The sequence below is a fragment of the Ailuropoda melanoleuca genome, chromosome 2 (genome assembly GCF_002007445.2).
Source record: "Ailuropoda melanoleuca isolate Jingjing chromosome 2, ASM200744v2, whole genome shotgun sequence".
NCBI lineage: Eukaryota > Metazoa > Chordata > Mammalia > Carnivora > Ursidae > Ailuropoda > Ailuropoda melanoleuca.
The window spans coordinates 100,075,484-100,094,194 of NC_048219.1; the positions used below are offsets into that span (position 1 = coordinate 100,075,484).

Genomic DNA, 18,711 nt, shown 5'->3' on the forward strand with positions numbered 1-18,711 from the left:
TGATGATTTCTAGCCTTGTACACAGCACTTTACAAAGCCCGTACATCTTGCTGGCTTCTGCAGCTAAGTCTCTAAATTTGGGATCCTTGTACATGCTTGGGGGGCTGCTCTGAGATGCCTCTGAGATTGAATGTAAAATCATATGTGGATCTTCATGTGCTTGTTTGTTTTGTTTTGTTTTGTTTCTGGAGAAGGCTCATAGCTTTAGATTTTCCACAATCCACAACGTAAGCAAAATACACTGACTACACTGAAGAAAATGTTTAATAATCATTTTCTGAAAGTTTCTCCTTTCCCCTTACCTCCCCCCTCCTCTCACCGGCGGCTGGGAAGATTCCCCACGCCTCAGCACAGCCTCCACCACCCCGTTCCCCCCCATCCCTTCAACTCCTGCCTCAAGTTCTCTTTCCAGTTCCCTCTCCTCGGCTCCCTCAAGTTTCCTGCCTGTACATCGGGCAGGAACGAGGGCGAAACCATTTTCACGAGAGCTCCTACTCCAGTTCACTCACTCCGGGGTGAACCTTTTCTCTTTTCACACACCCCCATCCTTGGTCCCCTCGCCCCGTCCTCACCCTAGCCAAACGCCTGCTCCCCTCAGCGCCCCTTTACTCCCTCTCCTGCTAGGGTCAGGAGTGGACCCCAGACCCACGCACAACCCCCCATCCTCACTTAACCCTTTAGGTCCGACCTCTCCTCTGACCCCAGCCCAGGCTGACTTGCGGCGGGACACCCACCCGGGGTTCAGGCTGCCTCAGCAGCTCAGCGGCGGCCCAGGGGGGCCACGCCTGGCCCCAGGTCCTAGGCGGCTCCCACAGGAGATGGTTCCGGGGTTGGGATTCTTGCGCCGGCTTCTGCTCGGAGCGTCGCCATGACGACGAGGACGCGCTCCCCGGGAGGGGAGCGGTCTGCGGCCGGACGCGACCAAACTCCCCAGCGACGTGGGGCGGGGGGAGCCGGGCAGCGGCTCGAGGTGAGTTCTGGGGACTCGGAGCAGTCTATGGGGCCTGGGGAAGAACAGAGAGAGCGACTTATGAGGTGCGAGGGCCATGGATTCCCGAGGGGAAGTGAGAAAGTCGGGAGACACTATACACCCCAGGGAGCGGACGGGGGGAGAGCGGCTGGCCCAAAGGGGCGGGGCCTCCCCAGCTCAGTGGGCGGAACTTCCCGACCTTGATTCAAGGAATTACTTAATACTTCAGGATAGTTTGTTTTACGTTTTCTTTGCGGTAAATTTCAAACATATACGAAGGTAGGAGGAATAGTATGATGAACCTTCAACACCTATCTGTAACCGTGTTCAAATCACGGTCAATCTTGTTTCGTCTATACCTTTCCCCTACTCCCTGTATTATTTTGAAGAAAATCCCAGGCATCATTTCATCCATAAATATTTCAGAATATACCTCCAAAAGAGAAAAACTCTTTAAAAACATAACATCAGTGCCAGTGCCTTAAAAAATTAAAGTAATTTAATATCTTCAAATACCCAACCCTCAATTGCCCCACAAATGTCATGTTTAGAGTTGCCAGTACGAGTCAGAATTCAGATAAAACCCACACATTACAATAAACTGATATTTAGGTGTCTTTTAATGACAGATGCTCCCTCCATATCTTTTTGTTGTTGTTGCAAGTTATTCACTGAAGAAATTGTTTCTGTTCTGATATTTAGGAGTTATAAACCATAAACCTGGACTTGCTCCCCAGACTTCCTGCCCTGTCGATTCCACCCTGCTCATGCATGGGCATTATTCCTTACACAGATGGTTCAAGCTTCTCTCTTCCCAGGAGTTGTCTCTGTCTCATTTTTTCATTGTATGCCTTGACATTTGCTAGATATTATTTATGGCTTCATGTTGATAAGAAATTATAGTAGGAATCCTCACACCCACATCATTTGTGCTGTATGTGGTTCCCCCCCACACACACACACTGGGAATTTTCATTTTTCCCATCTTCCTGGTCTCCAATCCTTCCTCACTGCCATAATTACTGATTAAAAATCTCCCCATCCTTCAAGGCCAGTCTGGAGATATCTTCTACCCTCCCCATAGCCCTTGGAGTCAGAAGGACTGTTTCCCTACTCTGGGTTCCATACACTTTGTTCTAGCATCTTTTTTGGCACTTATCTTTTTATATGTGGCACCCATCATTACTTGTGTGTCTTAAACTGTGAAATTCTTATCAGGAGGAGACCGTGCCTTATCTTTGGATCTCCCACAGCTCTTGACACAGATCTTTGTTTCTAGTGATTACCCAGTAACTGTTGGCCATGTGGGTGAAAAAAATCTACTTGCTTATATAGTAGGTTGTTTTAGTTCTTTCTGTTTTGTTGCCCCAACAAGGTTGTAGATTTTAGTACAAGTACTTTGTTTCCCACAGCCCCAGACCTTTCCACTTCAGCTTAAATCATCAAATGCTTTCTTCCGTACACTCGTGGATGAGTATTGGGTAACACTTTTTAATTTGTCTTAAAATTTTTTCCTTAGAAATGGTGCTGAATTCCCTATTTTTATACATAAAGATAAACATAAAATAGATATATAGATATGGATATAGATATAATATGTAGTCTCTGTACAATTCACCAAATTGCATATTAGAGTGTAGTGGACACTGCTGGTTGTCTACTCCCATCTTCCAGCTTTGCTCAGGCTCCTCCCCAGTCCCAGTTCCCCAGATCCCCACTTCTAGCAGTCAGTGGTGATTAGTCTACGCCAGTCATAGAACCCCCATCCTCTTGCCAACAGAGACATTAGGGAAAGACTTCTGGGGGAACTCTGGAAAACGCTTCCTCTCTCCTAAGAAAGAGACACACATAAATACAGTATCTGTCTTTTTTTGGACATTGCAGTGATTCCTTGGAAGTCCAGCAGCCATCAGAGGCCAGCACGAGCCTGAGCATGAAAGCAAAGCTGGTGAGCAGAATTAGCAGAGCCAGGAGACAGGAAGAAGGTTCTGGACCTGGATGACATCATCTCACCTCTGCTTGCCTGGTACCTGCATCCCATTATCTCTTTCTTTCCACTGAGAGCATTTTGACATACAATGATTTCTTTTTTTTTTTAAGATTTTATTTATTTATTTGAGAGAGAGAGAGAGTGAGTTGGGGGAAGGGATGGTGAGGGACAGAGGGAAGGGGTAGGGCAGAGGGAGAAGCAGGCTCCTCCCTGAGCAGGGAGCCCAATGCAGGGCTCAATCCCAGGACCCTGGGATCATGACCTGAGCCGAAGGCAGACGCTCAACCAACTGAGCCCCTGACATACGATGATTTCTAAACACTCACTACTCCAAGTGGGAACTGTAGCACAGGAGTTTGCCAGAAATGCAGAATTTCAAGTCACCCCAGACCTACTGAATTAGAACCTGCATATTAATAAGATCCCCCAGAGATTCACAGACACAGTAAAGTTTGAGAATCACGAAACTGATGATGCCCTACAATTACAGCTGTTTCCCATGATCAATTATTTAACCAATTCATTTATGTATTTCCCATTTATTTTGCTGAGGGTCTGCAGTAAGCAGAATAAAACGGTATCCCAGCCCCTGTCAAACTAAGTCAGTGAAATAGGTATGAAAACAGGCATAGAAACTATAAATTATAAGCGTCAGCTTCAGAAGCACAGGAGAATGCTTAATTTCCTTGCTTAAAACTCCTTGGCGTCTTCGCATTGTACAGGAAAGAAAATGTAAAATCCTTAACACAACTTGCAAGGCTCTACGGGACGTTACTTATGGCCTCTTCTCTCCACCTTCTGCTTACTGCACCCCTCCCTGGGCTCCAGCTCACCACATCCCCTTTGCCTGGTGTGGTGGGTTAAAGCTGGCTGAAAATCCTGACGCTCCCCTCATGGGGTCCCTGTGCCCTCCCCTTGAATGCGGGTGGGTCTGTGACTGCTTTAACTGCCCAGTCCAGTCCGGCCTGAATTTCTGACCCCAACCGTCATGAGAAATGATAAAATGGTTGTTGTTTCCAGCCTGCAAGCTTTGGAATAGATATAGCATGGTGATAAATAACCGGAATCTTGGCTAATTTCTACTCAGCCTAAGGATCTCTTCTTTAGAGGGGCTTTCCCTGGCTTCCCTTTCTACATCAGATCCTACCCCACCACCTTCTCTCCCAGCATTGGGTGCTGTCCCTTCAATGCACTTACTGAAGAATGTGGTTCTAGACCAATGGGCTTACCTCTCCATGTCTGTCTTCCTGGACTATCAGTTCAGTAAAGGCTGACTTGTTAACCGCTGTATACTCATCACCTTGCACACTGCCTGGTACATGGTAGGACTTCCAAGATATTTGTAGGATAAAGTCATTAAAAAAAAAAAAGGATAGGGGCACCTGGGTGGCACAGCGGTTAAGCGTCTGCCTTCGGCTCAGGGCGTGATCCCGGCGTTACGGGAGAGCCCCACATCAGGCTCCTCCGCTATGAGCCTGCTTCTTCTTCTCCCACTCCCCCTGCTTGTGTTTCCTCTCTCGCTGGCTGTCTCTATCTCTGTCGAATAAATAAATAAAATCTTTAAAAAAAAAAGGATAAAGTCATTAATGAGTTATGCCAAGTGAGATCTAAATTTATATATACAGATACATATATATATATGTGTGTGTGTGTATATATGTATGTTTGGAATGTGGGCAATTTATTCATATGGTTCAAAATCTGAGAAGTAAATAATCTCCCTCCTACCCTTGTCTTTAAGTCATCAGGTTTCCTTTCCCAGAGGTAACCCATGTTACCAGATTCTTTTTTTTTTTTTAAGATTTATTTATTTATTTTTAGAGAGAGAGAGAGTGTACGCACACACGTGAGCAGGGCGAGGAGCAGAGGGAGAGAGAGAATCTCAAGCAGACCCCCCGCTGAGTGTGGAGCCCAACCAAAAGTTGGACTCTTGACCAAATGAGCCCCTCAGGCGCCCACCGGATTCTTATTTATCTTTATACATTATACACACACAAGCAATTATATGAATGCTTGCATTTATAAGTTCAGCCCCTGTTTAAAAGCCCAAATAGGGGCACTTGGGTGGCTCCGTTTGTTAAGTGTCTGACTCTTGATTTTGGCTCAGGTCATGATCTCAGGGTCATAAGATCGAGTCCCATGTTGGGCTCCATGCTCAGCAGGGAGTCTACCTGAGATTCTCTCTCTCTCTCCCTCCCTCTGCCCCCCAACCTCTAAAAATAAATAAATAATTTTTTAAAAATAACTAAATAAAAAATAAAAGCCCAATTAGCTCACTCTTCTGTTTCCTCTTCTTCTCCTTAGAAATACATCTGGGTGATCATTCCATATCTGTGCATGAAGTACCTCCTCATCTCATTCTTTTTTTTTTTAAAGATTTTATTTTATTTTTTAAAGTCATCTCTACATCCAGCATGGGGCTTGGACTCACAACCCCGAGATCAAGAGTTACATGCTGTACCGACTGAGCCCGCCAGGCATCCCCCTCCTCGTTGTTTTTTCTGGATGCAGAAATTCCATAACTTCTTTTTTTTTTTTTTAAGATTTTATTTATTTATTTGACAGAGAAAGACAGCCAGCAAGAGAGGGAACACAAGCAGGGGGAGCGGGAGAGGAAGAGGCAGGCTCCCTGCTCCGCAGGGATGTGGGGCTCGATCCCAGGATCCCGGGATCACGCCCCAAGCTGAAGGCAGTCGCCTAACGACTGAGCCACCCAGGCGCCCTGAAATTCTGTAACTTCTGTAATCAGTTATGTGTTATTGAATGTTTAGGTTGTTCCTGATCTTCTGCCGTATAAACAATGTTGTAATGATTTATATAAGTGTGCATACCATTTCTACAAACTTGTATATACATTCATTCATATGCATGTGAGTGCATCTATAGGAAAAGTCCCCAAAGTAGAAATGTTAGGTCAGTGGGTCGGTGCATTTGTAATATTGATAACTATTGTCAGGTTGCCTTCAATAGCCTTTTCTTAATTTTTACTCCTACTTATAATGCATCAAAGTGCTGGTTTCCTTATGGCCTCACTAACAGAATATATTATAAAACCTTTATGTTTTTGCCAAACCAGTGGGTGAAAAGTAGTATTTCATTGTGGTTTTATTTTGTATTTCTCTAATGATAAGTAAAAGTGAGTATGCTTTCATATGTTTACAAGACATTTATGTTGCCTCTTCTGTACGTTTATGTCCTTTACTCATTTTCCATTTGGTTCTTGATTTTTTTCTTATTGGGTCACTGGAGCTCTTTCTATATTACAGACTTTCAATATTACAGTCTTTTGTTGCAAAAAGTTTCCTCAGCTTCTCATTTGACTTTGCTGTTAATGGTTTTTGTCTTGTAGGATTTTTAAGAAATTTTCTGTTGTATTCATTATATATTGCTCCATAACAAATTACCTAAAACATTGTAGCTTAGAACTTTAATCCTTTACTCGTTCATGGTTTTTGTGGGAAGGGCATTCAGACAGGGCACAGCAGAGATGGCTTGTAGACCCAAAAGCTGGGAGGTGGAATTGTCAGAAGGCATCATTTGGCGATTGATGCTAAAGCTTCCAGCTAGGAGCCTAGATGAGGCTCTAGGCCAAAATACCCACACGTGGCCTGGACTTCCTCCCAAAACGGTCACTAGATTCCGAAGACAAGCGTCCCAGGAGAGAGTCAAGCACAAGCTAGCCTTATGACCTAGCCTTGAAAGTTGTTCAGACCACTTCCAACCTCATTCTATTGGCTGAGGCCATTCACAGATCCACTCAGGTAGGGTGCCTGGGTGGCTCAGTTGGTTAAGCATCCAACTCTTGATCTCAGCTCAGGTCTTGATCTCAGGGTTGAAGCAGCCTGCCCTTGGCCCTTACGTAGACTTGTAGGGGCGGGCCACTCCAAGATGGGCCACTTTGGCATGAAGATTATTTTGATTTAAAAATAATCAATCAATACCCAGCAGATCTAGGAAAAGCTCTTTATCCCCCTCCCACCCCCCCCAACTGCCTGAAAAGAATGTAGATAGAGGAACTGGCCCAGGAAGGGAGCTATCACCATCGACAACTATATTATACTATGAACTAGGTATGGCATGCAGGGAGGGACCCAGCAAGTCCTGTTTGATCAAAGTCCTCTATGTCTCCTTATTTTTGAGGGGCCCAGCAAACATTTGTTTACCAAATATTTATTCTTTTTCATCTTCCTGTGAATTGCTCTTCTTCCCTTTGAAGTCCCAGACTCCTACCCCCTCCTCCTTAGTTCAGAATGACATATATCACTTATTTCACCTGTCTTAGGAATTTCTTGTCTATGTGGATTCCCCCAAATGTATGACATTAAATTTGACTTTCTCCTGTTCATGTGTCTCATGTCCACTAGATTTCTAGTCTAGCTAGAAGGACTTCGACAGGCAGAGTAAATTCTTCCTCCCCAACAGACTCTACCTCTCAATGGAGAAGTGTCACCATCTTAAGGGAGTACCACATTCTCTGTTCTCTGGCATTGACGGTGAATGGGAGGGGACAGAACTGCTGTAGCCCTCTTGCTACCAGCCTGAGCTTACGCAGTCAGGGGAGGGCCGAGCCAAGAGAACCATGCGCAAACAGAACCTGAAACATGCGTGAGTCCCCCCTGAATTATGCTGTCTCTGGACTCTCAGTCACGTGAGCCAGTACTCATCCCTATCGCTACTCCAGCCAATTTGAGGTGGTTTGTCTGTTATTGGGAGCCAAATGCATCTTAATTTGTATGTGCAGGCCATTTAATTGCACTGATTTTTTTTTTCAACCTCGTGATAATGCTGAAAGATCGTTATTATTTGCCCCATTACACAGATGAGGATATTAGCCCTGGAGGACTGAAGTAACTGCCCAAGGTCACATGGAGAATTGATGCCTAAGTCAGGATTTGAATCCAGGTTTGTTTGTTGCCTCCATTCTTTTCTGTATGCCAAGCCACACTGCCTAATCGGGCAGAAATGTGGGGAGCCTCTGGGAGGTCGGGGTGTACCTGATCTTTCTTTGTTCCCTCCAGTGGAGATAAGGCCTTGGGAACACTGGCAGCATTGTCTTTCAGATATGGTTTTATTTGCTCTCTTTTATTTGATCTGTTTAAATGATAATATTTCATATAAATATTTAAAAGGATGCTGACAAATGGAGGAGGAAAATAAGAAAAGTAAAGGAAAAACTGCCTTCCTGAGAAAGCCAGCCCCCATTTCCAGAGTGTAAACAGTGAGCCTGGACCATAAAAACCTCATTAAAATGTCAGTGTTATACCTTTGTACTTCAGCACTGAATAGGAAATCATGCTTGCCCCATTATTTATGGCTCATCAATAATACATTAGCTCGGCTCCAGAAAAGCTCACATTCAAGAAAGGACAGACCTCTTTGTTTGGTTTATTGAACAGCTGAAGGGGCAAAGCAAGTTTGTGTCATTGGTGTGGTCATTTGGTGAAGGCCTTAAACCCAGACACCAGGGATCAGCCAACTCCTCACTCCTCCCCAATGCTCTCCTCATCCCCTAGCCCCAAACCAGTCCCTGCTGCTCAAATGTCACTTTCCCAGGAAACCTTCCTTACGTGTATGCCAGGGGAAATTGTTACAGGTGACAGAAATGGATTTAAGTGACAGAAATAGATTACAAGTGACGGAATGAATTCAAAAGTAAAAAAAGTTGAAATTTTATCTATCTACCTATCTATCTTCTGTCAAGAGAGGCTTCCGTCACAGCTGCATCTAGGTGCCAGAGGCTGGTGTTAGGATCTTGTCTTTCTTCGTCTCTCGGTTCTCCACTCCGTGTGGACTTTATCCCAACCAGGACTCTCCATGATGTGGGAGGGCTGCCATCTCGCTACTAGCTTGAGTATAATGGTAAGGCATAGGTTTTGGTGGTGCCACTCTTACTGGCCCAGCATCAGTCATGTGCCCATCCCTGAACCAATTACCTTGTTTAGCTGGTGGTGCTGCCTCTCCTCACCTAGGTCTGGGTCATGTGCTCACCCCTGGGCTGCTGTTGGTGAAAGCCCCACCCAAGCCTCAAGGTCTGAGAGTGGGGGAGGGGAAGGGAAATCCTTGTAACAAAAGAAGGGGGAATGGAGGCCGGCCAGACACTCCAACAGATGTCTACTAGATTGAACCGTATAAAATTATTGATATTCAAATATATGTTACCTATGAGAATGGTGACTGATACGGCTCAACCTCATACATTAACCCACAAGGTTTGGTCTGCTCCCTTGGTACGAGCTCCCGTAAGTGTATCCTAGTTTACAATCTCATCCACCGTACATTCCATAGTTGCTCACGTCAGCCCACCAATTGGTTTGTTAACTATGTGGTTACACAAGCCTCTAAAGTCTTGACTACCAGCCTCCGTCACCTTGCTGGGCCTCCTGGGAATGGGGTGCGATTAAAGCACCACAGGCTTTGTGCACGGGGCTGAGATCTCCACGGGCAATTTCCCCAGGCCTCTATCATTCTCGCACAACCACCTGGAACAGAGTAGGTACTCAATGAATATTCATTGAATGAATGTGCTTAATTAGTTCTCTAACAAGTGTTTACTGCTCCTGGAAAAATGCAAAAAACCAACCTAATTTCTTGCTGGGGAAGTAATTTAAAATAAAATCTCTAGTCAAGCAGGTGAACCCTCTCCACAAAATAATGAAGAAAAGAATGAATCAGTTTTATTATTAATCACTAAACCAGACTGAGAGGCACATCACTGACAAGCCACAAAAGAAAGGCAAAGACAAATAGAAATCTCACCCTTTTATAGAGCCAGGCACCCGCAATCCCTTACACACAAGTTAAGTGTCTTTATCCATAGGGAAAATAAAATGTCTCATATCTTTTTGACAAGCAGGAAATAATGACTTGGAGCCAAATGTCTGCGCTAACCTCCCACAGTGACAGAGAGCTGGGCACCGCTGTGCCTCGATATCCCCATTTCACGGAGATGGATCCATCACCTTCAAGAAAAATATTTCCGGATGCAAAACTGGCCATAGGCTTATTTTGCTTTTAAAAAGATTTCCATACGTCTCAAAGAAACGGAGATTTCTAATTACAAGTTTTCTAAAGGAAATTCTAACAGAGAAGGAAGAGGAGAAAAGATCTCTTTCCCTTTGGGCACCGGGATTTTTAAAATTTAGCTTTTGGGGGATTGTATCTTAGGGGAGGAGCAGTCTTTTAGCCCCACCCTCCTGGGTTCAATGGCTGAAGCTTTCAAATCCGTTCGGTAGAAGTCAGGTTGACAAGAGCAAAAGCAGTGGTAATGACCTGCAGGTGTGCTGGAGTTCCACGGGGAAACGAGACTCAGGGAGATGGTCGGATGATTGATGTGTATACACCATTTTAGGCTACACAAAGGAAAAGGGGGTTGGGGGGGCTTCTGGGCTAGGGAGGCAAGTTATGGCAAGGGGAGGGGAGAATAGATAAGGTTTGTCTTGTTATGCGCATAAGTGTCTTGCAGGTGATAGAAGTTGTCTTGGGAGTTACTCTTTTCCTAGTACAGACTTTTTTTTTTAACAAATGGAAATTTCCTTTATACGTGTAAATTTCCTTTACAAAAAGGCATATTTATACTTTTTCATTAGGCCATCTGGGTGGGGTGGGTAGAGAGCTTTTCCTGTGGCTGCTAGTTCTCAACCACTTTTGGCTCAAGATAATCCTTATGCCGAAGTGGCATGTTTGGGGTCACACGTTCTGGTGCCCTTCAGAATTCTGCCTCCCTGAGGTGTTGAGAATATCTATATGAAACCAATGGAGAACAAGTTACCCTGGAACCAAATAGAGGATCTTCCATCCTCAGGGTAACTTCTAAACTACTGTCATGAGAACGTGAACTTCTAGCGTTTGGAGTGGTCATGACTTGGGTTTATATGCCCCACTCTACCTGCAGGGGTACCAGGAGAAAACGATTAGAATCAAGACCCAGATAGAAAATTATCAAAATCGGGGCGCCTGGGTGGCACAGTGGTTAAGCGTCTGCCTTCGGCTCAGGGCGTGATCCTGGCATTGTGGGATCGAGCCCCACATCAGGCTCCTCCGCTGTGAGCCTGCTTCTTTCTCTCCCACTCCCCCTGCTTGTGTTCCCTCTCTCGCTGGCTGTCGCTATCTCTGTAGAATAAATAAATAAAATCTTTTAAAAAAAAAAAAAGAAAATTATCAAAATCAAAGAGATGGGGCGCTTGGGTGGTTCAGTGGGTTAAGTGTCTGATTCTTGATTTCAGCTCAGGTCATGATCTCGGGATCATGGGATTGAGGCCTGCGTTGGGCTCCACAATGAGCAGGGAGTCTGCTTGAGATTCTCTCTCTCCCTCTGCCCCTCCCCTAAATTTGTAAATAAATCTTAAAAAGGAGAGAGAGATAGCCCTCTCCGTCACTCATGGGTTATAATGAAGTTTACAGGGTGTGTAGTATGGTATTTCCCCACAATGGCCATAATGGTATTTAAGGTTTCACATGGTCTTCCAGAATCTGTTCATTCTCTCATCAAGAGGTTGAGTCTATGCTGCCGTCCCTTGAACCTGGGCAGGCTTTTGGGACTCAGCTCTAACTTAAAACCATTGTGGTTATTTCTTATCGAACTTTCTTGAGTCATTGACAAGATATTTTGCAATGACCGGAATATTCCAACCACCAGAGCAGAAAAGCCCTCACAGCCAAGGAACGCCTAGAAGATCACACCCCACACATCCCCTTCCCCACCATGATGGTGTGCTGAACATACATCAGCCCCCACCCATGACCACCTGCTCTCTGCCGGCTCTCCTGCACATATCCCCCTCCCCCCGGCCAACCTCTCTCTATAAGACTCTAGATGTCCATCTTGATGTGGAGAACAAAGGCAAAATAATTGTAGATGAAATTAAATTTCCTTATAACCTGCAGCCCATTGATAAATACTTGAGACAGGCAGAGTAGGACATTCCCCCAGGAACTCCAGACGGTCTTAATGTTAATGCCTTGCTAGAGGAAAAAAACCTTAGCTTGACGAGAGCCAGGCCTCCAGGATCCTGTAAAGTCTTCCTTAACATATGAAAGTCCTTTTGGAAACTTTCTTTGTCTCCCAACTTAAAACGTACATAATGGATTGCTGCTCAGGATCCCAGAGCAGCTCTTTCTGCCCCCGGGTCCGGTCCCTGTGCTTTAATAAAACCACCTCTTTTGCCCTGAAAACGTCTCAAGAATTCTTTCTTGACCATTTCCTCCCGGGCTCAAACAAATCACAACACATCATGGGGGCCGGGAAGATCGGTAGTTGAGGCTCGAGCCCGCCACCTCCCCGCTACCGCAGGTGCCCCAAAGAAGTTTCTCCCTTTCTCTTTTCCAGACCCTCATCTCTTGAGTTACTGGCTTCTCTTGCCACGAGTTTATCTGAGTTTGTTCAGCAACAGTGTGGGCAAATCCAGCCAGGAGATCTTTCAGTTTCTCTGCCCGTCTTGGGATCCCCCACCCCACCCCCCAACCAGTTGGCTGTAGGGGTGTCAGGGCTCACCAGTTCCTTTCCTGAGTTAGCGACTATGATAGATGGACTGGTAATAAGGCAATACAAAGCAACAGAAGCAGCCCTGGGTCATTTCCAGGGCTGGGTCATCAATCACAATACAGTTTCCACCTGCTCTTTCTTGGGGTGCACACCTTTGGGATCATGAGCCACCATGGGAGCTGCCTGTCCCTGCGACCACGTGGAGAAAGCACACAGAGGCAGCGGGGGACAGCTGAAGAGCCCCAGCCATTTGACCGAGCACATCTTAGGATCACTCTGGTCCTAGCCACAGTCTGACTGCAACCCTGGGAGAGACTTTTTTTAATTTAGATTTATTTATGTATTTGAAAGGGGGTGGAGGAAGGGGCAGAGGGAGAGGGAGAGAGGGTTCTAAGAAGACTCCCCGCTGAGCACGGAGCTGGACTGGGGCTCATTCCCATGACCCTGAGATCATGACCTGAGCCAAAATCAAGACTCGGCTGCTTGCTGCTTTAGCAACTGAGCCCCCCAGGTGCGCCTGGGAGAGACTTTGAATGAGAACTGCCTGGCTGAGGAGGAGAGCCAACCCCCGGAACTGTGAAATGATAATAAATACTTGCTGTGGTTTTCCATCACTAGAGCTGGGGGTGATGCGTGTGGGACAGAAACAATTCAGGGGTGGGGACCCAAAGTCCAGAGTTCCGGTCCCAGCAAGCCCACCTCCCAAACGTGGGATTTTGAGCTACAACCTCATGATATCTCAGTTTCTTCATCTGTTCAATGGGTATAACATTTCCAAGTGGGGTTGTTCTCCTTTTGCCGCCTCCCTCCCAAACCCATTTTCTCCCTTCTCCATCCAGCAGGTAAGCTGTGTGGATAGTGTCTCTTGTCTGTCTGCCTTGTCTCTGGCATTGGGCCGTGTTCAGCCAGTGGAAGACACCGCCAGGAGCTCAGCGGACAGGAGAAGAGAGGTCAGGGTATTTATGTGACCACCTGACCCCTTGCCAGGGCCATAGCTTTGACAGTGACTTCCACCCTCTAAGGTGACTCCAGGACAGCTCTTGCCAACTTCTGGAACACTGCTTTCTCTCCTTGCCCCTTGTTAAAGAAAACATTATCCTGACACTTGTTAAAATGGTACGGAAGACTTTATTCAAAGTTGTTACTATACGGGTATTGCAATAGGGGAGAGAGACCCAGCTCATCTTGGAACACAACAAGGACAGGTGGGGATTTATGGCCAAGGAGCAGGGTGAGGGGGGCAGTGGATGGAAGATCACTAAGAGAAGACATCAAAGGTGGGGGATTCTTGCTTGCAAGACTTAGCTTGAAGGCAGGCCAGGATAGAGACATCAGAGGTGGGGGATGAGGAACTTGATCAGATATCAAGGATGGTCAGCTATCAAGAGTTGGAGGGGGAAAAAAAAGAGCTGGAGGGATTCTCACTAAGCTGAAGATGGTGGGACTCTTGCTGAGACTGGCCTGGGCAGGCCACAGACAGAGGGGTCAAGGTCCAGGCCTAGACAGAAGAGGGCTGGGAGGAGTTGAGCTCAAGTTTCATCAAGGAGAGAGTCTTTGCCATCCTTTTTAGGCCCACCATTGCTAGTCCCTGGCACCTCACTCTTCCTTATTGGTTCCCTTAACCTTGCCCACACCCCCACACCTCAGTGGTCCTTTCATTAAACACTCTTCAGTGAAACCATCCGCTCGGTGGGTTCTCCCTCTCCTGCCAGTGGTCCTCCTCCCATTGGCTATGGTAACACACAAATGCCTAAAAGGTTCTCCAGCACACGGCAGGTATTAAATACATTGTTAATTCCCTACCTCTGCCCTCCCACCCCATCATGAAATTGTTTTCTCAGACAGGTTTTATAAAGCCACTAACTGCATCCATGGCTTGTAAATGGGCTTCTCGAGGAGCACTTCGGACCCTTTTCTCAACGCTCAGAGAAGCAGAGCCTCCCATTTAAGGAAGAATGGCTTGCCACAGGCCAGAAATTTATTAAATTGTGCAGAACAAATGTGGCTCTGCTATTTTACTGGAGACCGTGACTCTGGTATAGAGCACAGATTCCATTTCTGTGTTGTTTTCTTGAAATTTCTTCCCATCAGAAAAGCAATAGACACAGTGGTTACAGAAAATATTCGAGGGGCGCCTGGGTGACTCAGTCGTTAAGCGTCTGCCTTCAGGTCGGGCCATGGTCCCAGGGTCCTGGGATCGAGCCCCGCATCGGGTTCCCTGCTCAGAGGGAAGCCTGCTTCTTCCTCTCTCACTCCCCCCTGCTTGTGTTCTCTCTCTCGCTGCCTCTCTCTTTGTCAAATAAATAAATAAAATCTTTAAAAAAAGAAAATATTCAAGCAGGGGCGCCTGAGTGGCTCAGTTGGTGAAGGTGAAGCGTCTGCCTTTGGCTCAGGTCATGATCCCAGGGTCCTGGGATTGAGCCCCACATCGGGAGCCTGCTTCTCCCTCTCCCTCTGCCTGCCCCTCTGCCTAGGTGTGATCTCTCTCTCTTTCTCCATCAAATAAATAAATAATATCTTTAAAAAAAATATTCGAGCAACACGGAAGTCTATACAATAAAAATGGCAAGTCCTTATGGTACGTACTTTCTGATGTATCTTTAGAGCGTTGGGGTTTAAGGGGCCCAGGAAGCAACATTCTTTGCAGCCTCAATCTTGAACCATTTAAGAAATAAGATTAAGGCAGATGAAGTCAAATATCACTTTCATGAGCAATAAAGGTCATCTTGGAGAGTGCGTTTATACCTGTGGGCAAGCGGGGTTTTCTAACACTGAACTGCAGAATTACTTAGACCACCCCGTCACTGGTGATACTGGGTGAACACAGGCAGAGCCTTGAGCTGCAGTGACAGCCTGGCGAGGGCAATACACCTAACAGGCTCTCTGCAGGTGGGGGAGCTGTCAAAGGAAGGGGGGTGCAGAGCCTCATGTCAGTCCTTATCCCAAATGCGTGAATCACATAGAGCTCTCCCCACCTCTGCATTTGTGTGTGTGTGTGTGTGTGTGTGCGCGCGCGCGCGCGCATGTGTGTGTATGTTGGGGGGGGTTGAATGAGGGGTAGAGAAAGGTCAGGAGGATTTTACTGATGGCTGCACTCAGGGAGGAAGGAAGCATCAAGGGTGGGGCTGAGTGTTCCTTTTCCACACGCATTATCTCCTGTTCTCCACTACGGTACTAGTGCTTCCACAAACATCCTTGCACATATTTCATGGAGTCTTTGGGTGAGTATTTCCGTAGCAAAACTTCTTACAAATGAGATCATGTTCATATATACTTTATGCTGATATATCCGGGGCATTGACTGAAAGCACTTTTTTCCTTTTTATTTTTGCTGTGATCTACCAACCTTGCCTTATCAATAGCCTCTTCCGGTAAGGAGGGCCGCCAAGGGCTACAATATGTTGCTTTAAATGGCAGGTTAGCTTAAAAAGGGGGGGGGCAGATTAGGCACCTGACCAGAGGTCAGTCACAGAAAATCAGGGTATCACGGTTAGCCAGGCTTTCCCATCGGACCTTCTGAGTCAGGGGGACCCAGCAACATCATTTCGCCTGCACCCTCAGTGCCCTTTCTCTGTCAAATGGGCATAATATCACCAAGGGGCTTGGGGGAAATTCAAGGAGCTGGTGTGTATTTAAAGTGCTGGGAGAAAGCTCAAGATGGGAGAGCCAAGAGGGAAGGAGTGGGCACAAAAACAGAGAAAGAAAAAATTGGGTAAGAGCCATTTGAGGGGACCTTGTACTGAGAGGCTAAAAGCCAGCCTCCCGGTCATCTGGGCACTCAGACCGAGGTGGAGCAGGCTACTGGGGGGACCCGCCTGATGCTTAAATAGCTTCTCGGGGACACCAGGAGTACAAAGCCTCCAGGGGGTTCGTCTTAAGCGCAGCCCCCCAAACGCCTGGGTGTACCACACGATCCACCCGGGGCTCACCCGAGCATCCCGACTTCCTCGTGTGATGGTGCCCACGGGAATCAAATTTTCTAAAGGGAGCGCTTATGACTTCAATAATGAAGAAACACAAAATGAAAATCAGAAACGCAGTGCCAAGTAGCTGACCCACCCAATAGATGCCATAGGCATTTACGGAGCACCCGCTATGTCCGCAAGACACTGGCACAACCTTCTTTTCTCCCGAACGTGGGTATCAGGAGATGCGAGACTCCAGAAGGGGTCATACGCTGGCCATCCGCGCGGGCAGCCGGTTGCGGCAGGGCCGCCCCAGAACTTAAGCGCGTGCTCTTTCCGGACTCGGGGGGCGTTGCAGCTTCGAAGGCTCAGGCAGCGTGCCCTCGCCCGGTCTCCTCCGCCCCCGGGCTGAGCCTGCGGGAGCCGGCTGCGGCCCCCCGCGCCCTCCCTCTGCCTCCTCCCCTGCCAGTCGGGGCTGGGTGGAGGAGCGCCGGCAGCGCCGCGTCCTTATCAATGGGCTGGGCGGCTTAGCGCGCGGCCACCTCTTCCGAGGAGGAGCAGTCCTGCCGCTCGCCGTGGGTTGGGTGGCCCGGCCATGGCTCCTCGGGACGCGGCGGCCGACCGGGGCGCGGGCCCCCGCGGACGGCGCTGAGCTCCCGGGCCGGGGGTGCGCACAGGTGGGCGGCCGTCGAGGCGCCCCCGGGGGAGCGCGCCGGGCACCATGCGTCCCCGCTTGCTGCTGTGGCCCCCGCCGCCGCTGCTGCTGCTGCTGCTGCTCGCCTGCGCGGCGCACACGGTGAGTACCGCTCCCCTCCGCGGGCCTCACGCGAGGTCGGCGTGGAGGGGTCCCCAGATCTTCCGCGGAGGAGGGGGACTTCTTACACCCCGTTCCCCCCAAGGATCATTTCTATCAGCTCCTCGCCAGATAGCCTCCTCCCCCAGAATAAAAACAGCAAGTGCGTCGGGCGAAGGCAGCCCTAAACTAACCCCCCTCTGCCTGCCACGCCACCCCTCCCTCCAGGCTGTGCCTCGAGGGAAACTCTGGAGGCGCCCCTGGCAGTGCCTATTGAGCGCTGGGCATTCTGCCTCCATTATTTCGTTGAAACCTCACAAGGCTTTCCAGGTTGATATTGTCACCCTCTCTTTATGGACGAGGACACAGAGACTCTAAGAGGCCAAAAATCTTGCCCTAGGAAAAGTTGATTGGAACCCACATCCGTCGGACCCAAAGCCTTGACATTTTCACACATACACATACACACACACACACACACACACACACACACACACCCAGGCTGCAGAAGGGGAAACCTCAGAAAGCTCTAGCTGGAGCTCCCGGGTCTGTCTGCGGCGGGACCCTTCCCTCCCTCTCCTTTGGGATTTGGCTCCCTAAAGTCTGCATGTCTGGGGGGTGCTGGGAGGAGCTGGTCTCTGAAAACCCAGTGCAGGGAGGAGAAGAAGAGAAAGGCAGAGTGGGTGGCTTGTCTTCCTTTCCCACAGGAACTCCTTGGAATCCAGGGCCTCTCCCACTGGGATGTGTGAATGAGTGGCTGCACCCAGACAGCCAGGATGGAAGGAATGGAATGGGGAGGGGGTAGTGGGGTGGGGAGTGATTCCAGAACCACTTGTTCCCACCAGCATTCCAAACTGACCCTCAAGTCCTCTATCCCAAGAAACTCCCCAGGAAAAGTGCTCGGGGACCAAATTCTGAGTCTCCAGTCTCTGTCCTCAGTGAGTCCTTCCTGGTGTCCAATGATCTTGCCTTCCTGTAGTCCTCTCCTGTTTGATTATAAGAAAAACCTTCAATCCCAGAGCTGATGGGAGCGTTGACCCTTAGGAGCTCCCCATGCAGCAGCTCCATGACATTCCAGCAGCAGTAGTTTGGAAAAGTAGAATTTGGGACTCTCGTGCCCAGCTCCCTTGTAACCCTGGAGTCTCTTCTCTCCAGTGGCAGTGCTGGGGATTGGAAGGTGCTAGAGCAATGGTACCCATTCACTAATCTGAACTCCCAGTTTGGGGAAATGCCACCCAGGACACTGGGGACAATTCAAAGCCTCTGGCTATGTTGTTATTCGGTGCCCAGGGATGGGAGGGGAATAGCTTCTTCCTTATCCCCTTCCCCACCTCCTTCCTAGGGATTTGCAGTAATCCTGAGGTTGTCAGAAGAAATCAACAGGTGGCTGGGCTTCAGGACTGAGGTTCAACCTACATTTTTAGTCTCCAGGGGACCCCCGGGTTATGTCAAGAATAAGCATGGTGGGCGGGGGGATGAGAGCTTTCACTTGGTTGGAGCCTTCAGCGTGCCTTGGAAAGCTGCTTCGTGATGCTCTGGGCCAATTTCCTTATTTTACAGATGAGAAAACTG

General features: G+C 48.0%; 1 protein-coding gene across 5 annotated transcripts in view; it reads left to right on the plus strand.

Moving 5' to 3' along the window:
- The first annotated feature begins 16,755 nt into the window (after window positions 1-16,755).
- Window positions 16,756-18,711, plus strand: part of SCTR (secretin receptor) — a 72,290-nt gene continuing 70,334 nt past the window's right edge. For all 5 annotated transcript variants that reach the window (XM_034654407.1, XM_034654408.1, XM_034654409.1 and 2 more), the window contains exon 1: window positions 16,756-17,142. In XM_034654407.1, coding sequence (XP_034510298.1) covers window positions 17,068-17,142 — 75 coding nt within the window. In that variant the 5' untranslated portion in view covers window positions 16,756-17,067. The remainder of the gene's footprint in view (window positions 17,143-18,711) is intronic.